General features: G+C 37.4%; 1 protein-coding gene across 1 annotated transcript in view; it reads left to right on the forward strand.

The window, feature by feature from the left end:
- tlx1 (T cell leukemia homeobox 1) overlaps positions 1–2,093 on the forward strand; it is a gene marked incomplete at both ends in the record, with an annotated part of 27,579 nt that extends 25,486 nt beyond the window's left edge. Inside the window, one exon of the mRNA XM_083774880.1 lies at positions 1,883–2,093. Within this exon, the coding sequence (XP_083631006.1) occupies positions 1,883–2,093 (211 nt within the window). The remainder of the gene's footprint in view (positions 1–1,882) is intronic.
- Positions 2,094–2,500: the final 407 nt, after the last annotated feature.

Here is a 2,500-nt window from a genome sequence, read left to right on the forward strand (position 1 = left end):
GTAGGCATATTGGTGGTCATGACTCGTGGAAGTATAGCCTGGAGTTCAAAGTGTTGCTTCTGAAGCACTTTACATGTTTTGTTTTTAGATTTTATTTTTATTTTTTTTACCTAAGTTGGGCTGTTATCAGTGTTATGGCCTATGGGGGGGGCTATGACGATTGTGTGTTATACATTTAAAAAAAAAAAGAGTCCAATGGGGTATGGAACATTTCAATAAATAAATGTCTTATAAATTAGCCTAGACCTGTTTCCAGAGAAACGTTTTGATTTTATCTATTTGTTTCATTTTTCATAACATCCATAACATTCTTGTTCAGTTCTAGTAGAGTATGGCCTAGATCACACTTTTGGGATTAATTAATGCAGAACATCCAACCAGTTTAAGTCATTAAATAGACATATAAATATAAGGCAAAATGAGCACAGAATAATTAAATTACATGCTAAATCATTATAATTTCCTTATTAAAAAATGTATTGCTTAAAATTATAAATTAGAATCATATTGCCTATAAGACGTGAGGGTTGTTTCTTTGTTAGACTACAGATCAGTAGACTATATAGCATATGTTTTAATGATTAAAAATAAATAAATACACAATATCATGCACCATGATGGTTATTATACGAATCAATAAAAAGGCCAATTGTAGCCATACTGACTTCATATACTTCGTTTAGTTGACTATTGTTCTTTTCCCCATTGAATAGGCTATAAGGCTAATATAAAAAAATTCACTGATTAATCTCATTTCACTATTACATAACATTCTGACAGTTTTAAACTTTTAGCTGAAATAGTATAGACCTATTAATCAATTAAAATAATCTATTTGATGTTATAACAAAGTTATTCAATTGTTATTTTTCCATTATTATTCTAGAGATCGGTAAAAAAGGAGGTGCATTGGGCATATAACTTCTGAATTAATTCATTCTGAAGTTTTCATTCTGAATGAAAAGCCCTCATGTCGCCGAAGCCACTATCAACTTGAACTTAATCAACTAGCCTACTAGTTGTGTTAAATAGGCATATGATTACGTATATTGTACAGTGACGTAGTCATTTTCACTAGGCCTACAATGCCATTTGTTAATTACAAATTGAAAATAGTCCCTAGGACTCATACTGTACATTAACCATCAGCAGCAATGTATGCTTAATGTAAAGGATGTATTAGCCCTAACTGTGGAGAATAGGAGACCATACAAGCTCGAGCTTGTATGGGACATTTGGTATATAGTATTTTTTATTGGCCTAAAATATTGTCTATATATATACAGTACATTCATGAATCCATGCTTACCGGCTGTCGGTATTGAGCAATTTATTTTGTAGCATGTGACATATCTAACTGGGTTTTCATAATTCTGAATCCAAGCATTAGTTTTGCACAAAAACACTCCTTGGGCTAAAAACAGCCATAGCCACTTGCCCAGATTTGCCCAAAATGTGCTGATCTCATTACATTTGCCATGACGGCTATGGCCATTTTTAGCCCAAGGTGTGTTTTTTGTGCAAAACTAATGCTTGGAATGGATTCAGAATCATGAAAACCACCTAGTTTGACATGTCACATGGTACTTAAAGCATATAAGGAAAGGACATTTTTGACATTTCTGCCTTATATTGGATGTTAATGCATTGTAGGGTCACAAGAAACCCCTATAAAAATTGCTCAATACTGACAGCCGGTCAGCAAGTGGATTCATGAATGTATGTATATAGACAATATTTTAGGCCAATAAAAAAGACTATACAAATTTCCCACCCCACATGCCCGGCTGTCGGACTACTAGGCTACAGAAGTTTGAGTCGAGCTTTCATGGCCGTCTCCTCTCTCTCCTCCGTCCCCGGGGTGTGTTTGTTTTCCACGCAGGCGGCAGACGGCGGAGGAGCGGGAGGCGGAGAGACAACAGGCCAACCGGATCCTCATGCAGCTCCAGCAGGAAGCCTTCCAGAAGACCATCAACCAGCCGGTGACACCGGATCCGCTATGTCTGCACAACAGCTCCCTGTATGCCCTGCAGAATCTGCAGCCCTGGACCGAAAACACGGGCAAAATCAGCACCGTCTCTGCCTGCGAATAAGAACTTCCACGCAGCATTTCACACTGCAAAAAAGAAAAGAAAAGATCCAGAATGTTACTCTCCTTATGGTGTGAGAAATGACCTCAGACTAACAGTGGGAGTCAATTGGCAATACAAGTGTAAAAAATGGACCTCACAAGAGTAGGCCTACATTTTAATTGTCTTTTCTTTCTTTTTTTGCTGTGTGAATTCTGAATGGACACAAACAGGAGAAAAACAGAGTGGAGGACCCACAGGCTCGATCTTGATCTTCAATAGGCCTACAATGTAGATCAATACATTCAGGACGGACTGACCATTTGGAGAACTTAGGTCATGGTCGTGGGGAACAATTTCTTCAATAGAGACATTACATAATGAACATAAAAAAGAGACTCAATTCGAGGACCAGGCAGCCGGTGATATTT

The sequence above is a fragment of the Protomyctophum parallelum genome (genome assembly GCF_964188405.1).
Source record: "Protomyctophum parallelum genome assembly, chromosome: 10".
In the NCBI taxonomy this organism is placed as follows: Eukaryota; Metazoa; Chordata; class Actinopteri; order Myctophiformes; family Myctophidae; genus Protomyctophum; species Protomyctophum parallelum.